Source organism: Cyprinodon variegatus, unplaced genomic scaffold, assembly GCF_000732505.1.
Source record: "Cyprinodon variegatus isolate N-32 unplaced genomic scaffold, C_variegatus-1.0 Scaffold170, whole genome shotgun sequence".
NCBI classification, from domain to species: domain Eukaryota; kingdom Metazoa; phylum Chordata; class Actinopteri; order Cyprinodontiformes; family Cyprinodontidae; genus Cyprinodon; species Cyprinodon variegatus.
The window spans coordinates 1,161,629-1,165,156 of NW_015150623.1; the positions used below are offsets into that span (position 1 = coordinate 1,161,629).

General features: G+C 40.2%; 1 protein-coding gene across 1 annotated transcript in view; it reads left to right on the forward strand.

The window, feature by feature from the left end:
• Nucleotides 1-3,528, forward strand: part of ranbp9 (RAN binding protein 9) — a 26,457-nt gene that overhangs the window by 15,334 nt on the left and 7,595 nt on the right. The window contains exons 5-6 of the mRNA XM_015378344.1: nt 513-535; nt 3,264-3,448. Coding sequence (XP_015233830.1) covers nt 513-535; nt 3,264-3,448 — 208 coding nt within the window. The remainder of the gene's footprint in view (nt 1-512; nt 536-3,263; nt 3,449-3,528) is intronic.

Sequence of the window (3,528 nt, forward strand, 5' to 3'; positions counted from 1 at the left end):
CAGCTTTAAAAGTCAGAAATTTGTTGTTATTTTTGAAAGTTTTTCCATGAATTTTGGACACAAGTCATTAAATCTCCATTCTCCATATTATGAGAACTTTATTTTTTATTTTCTTATTGCATTAGTCTTTTATTTTTTTATTTTTACCCTGTTTGGTCCAGTTTGCTTTTAAAATGACAGATTATGAACAGTGATCAGTTCAAAACAGCTCTACATGATCTTCTGCAGAAAGATATTATTTCTAGTCATAAACCCACATTTCCTTTCTGTAGATGAGTAGATTATAAAAATAATACTTTTAAATCCTTGGTGTCACTAAGCGAGGTGAAACCAACTCAGCAGGTAGGAACCATAGCATGGTTGGTATGAAGGGAGACGGGGGGAAACACTTTTTAGGAAGCACTAATACCTTAAGTGGAGGTTTGAAAAATAGACCTACATTAGTGGCTGATTGTTGGGGAAATGGTAGCCAACATTGGAAGTTTTGTATGTTTTCCTCCTTCCCCAAATAGGCATTAGTTTCATTGACATTCATGCATCTATTAACTGAGCTTAGAATGTTTTTTTTTTCTTTTTTTTGTCTCCTTCCTCCACCTTCTGCATACTTGGATTAAAATGAAAACACAGATCTTCTGTTTTCTCAGAAGAAAAAGAAGAGGAAAAAAACAGTCTTGGCCCCAACAGTGATCTATTGAGCAGCACAACAGACTTGGCTCTGAGCCTGACATTCATGTTCCTTCAGAGTTGAGCAGTGATGTGCGTCACCTCGGCACAGCTGACCTTTATGGTAACTGATCCGTTACAAAGACGAGTCTGACAGAGACACATCCAGCTTTGTTCTGCTGTTCTTTAAGGGCCTTTTTAATTGCTGTGTTTATGCTGTCTTTGATTAGTTTTAAACGTTCTTCCTTAGATGTGGAGAACCACATCACACTTTGACTCGATCATGGTCTGGTTACACTTTTTTAAAAGATTTGTGAAAGTTGCCATTGGCTGCGTTGTTTGTGACCATCAGCAAAACAAGCCCACAAAGAAAACTGTTTTTTATTAATTCCGTGGTTACCTGCTGACCTGCAACATTCTCAGTCCTTAATCTCAGTTCAGAGGGTCATTTGTTGTATTTTATTTGGTGTAGCCTCGATCAATGCCCCAGGCCCTAGAACTGGCTGGCCAATCACAACGCAGAGATGTGTTTTGAATTATGGGGTGCAAAGCGGGCAGGGTTTTGTGGGCATGACGAGAAAGCTGCATGACGTGTGCACAAGTGTTACTAAAATTAAGCAGATAGATTGGCTGTAATTGTATACTGATAATGTCAACTTACTTCGGCTATATTCAGCGGAAGAGCGACAGATATCCTTGGCTTGTCTGTGTTGTGGTGGAGCATCTTCAAGGCTTTCAGTGCTTTCGAGGGAATAGGCTCCTGAGCTCTCTTTTCAGCAGCTGTTCGTTCTGCGTGGGGCACCTGCTTCAACCTCGTTTTCAATCCACCTCCAATAAATTGGCATATCACTTTCCAGTCTATTCAACACCGTTGTACAAGCTCGACCGAGTCTATTGGATTTCCCCAGTGTAATCGAAACGTTCAGACCAACTTTCTGTAATCTTTCTGCCAGTGACAACGGTTGATATGAACTTCGGAAAAGTTGTGTATAGTGGCGTAGTACACGGGCTACTCGCCTGTCTTTTTTGCACAAACGACAACAATAGTCCGACTCCATGATCTCAAGTTATTCACTGCTCACATCACATGCTGTTTGTTTACACTCCCCACCAGCTTTCTGTCGCTCTTACTACGTCACAGGCAGTTGTGCTCATTGGTCAGAGCATTGGCCAGTAGGCACAGACATGGTTTGAAAGACAACAGGTTTCTCTCATCAACAATCTTCTGATGTCTCAATCATTGGGGCCAGACTAAATTACACATTTAATCTCACATTTAGTCTGGTTTATCAGGCTACATTATTGCATCTGTTCCTGTTAAATCATAACTTATCACAAAGACAGACTAGAAGCTTATATTTTGTTGGTTTAGAAACAGTTAATTTGGCTTTATAAATATGCATAAACTCCATATAAAGCTTTAGGCATAGATCTGTCTTGGCACTATCAATATTCAACCTTCATTTGTTAAAGGGTGTAGTCCTGACAGGATTTACTGAACCTTTTAAATAAATGCTTGGCATGAGGTTTTGCTCCTGTCTTATTGGGTTTTCTAAATATACAAGAAATTATTTGCAGGTTGTTTGAAGTAGAATTAGTAGAGATGAGAGGATTAATTTTCAAGTTTAAAGGTTATGCTGAATAACTACTGATGCCTAGAGGTGACATTTATGGGGAGCCTGGAGCCTTTACATTCCCTCAACTGAGGGTCTTAAATCTCTGAAGCTGGCCTTATTAGCAGACCAGACAATAATGGTTGGACATAGGCTACGTTCACGCTGCAGCCTGAAGTGAACTGTATCTGATCTTTTCATAGCTGTCTGAACATCACAGATCTGATTTTTTTTTTTTTTTTCAATGCGACCCAGGCCACTTGGCTATGTGGTCCTGAATCTGATACGAATCTGATCTTTTCAAATGCGACCTGTGCCTGAACGGCCAGGTCACGTTCATCCAACCTAAATGTCATTATTACCCGACAGGGGTCATGCTTCTGCTTCTTGCTACACAGAAGTGGCAAGAAAAACAACAACAATGGCGGACAATGATGCGCAGTATTTATGTTTAACCATCTTTGAAAGATTTAGTTTTTATGGTTGGGAAAGATTGCTAGATGTGTTCCAGCACTACCATTCATATTTACTTCCGTAAACACAGTCTTAGTGTGCATGCGGGACACTTGTGCTGAATTCATGCAGTTCATACAGGAGATCGCATACAAGTCGCATATAGTTGGAAATGTGAACGGCAACGCATAAAAATATGATTTCACAAAAAAAATCGGAATTGAGCCTCAAGGTCTGCAGTATGAACATGGCCATAATGGCTTCATCTGCTCATTGGAAATTATTCTGAATGCTGTTTTATCTAAAAGAAGCTTTAACTCTTAACTTTCCTGTTTGGTTTCTATTAGTTGCCTTTTAGCTTTAAATTTAGTTTTGTTTTTAGGGTTAATTACAGACAAAAGGTTATTTCCTCAGGTTTCCGTTTTCCTGTTTTTCCCCCTCTCATTATTTCCTGTTTTGATTTATTGTCCAGATTAAATTCCTAAAAGATCACACACTGTATTTAACGTATTAACGCTGTCTTTGTCCCTGCAGCCAAACCTGTACCCCACTGTGGGACTTCAGACACCAGGCGAGGTGGTGGATGCAAACTTCGGCCAGCACCCGTTTGTTTTTGACATTGAGGACTACATGCGGGAGTGGAGGACAAAGATCCAGGCCCAGATTGACAGATTCCCCATCGGAGAACGAGAGGGCGAGTGGCAGTCTATGATCCAGAAGTAAGAGGATTAGAACACCCAGTTGTTCCTGATTAAACCTGTGAGATTCAGAATCACTGCAGCAGAGCGCTGATCACAAA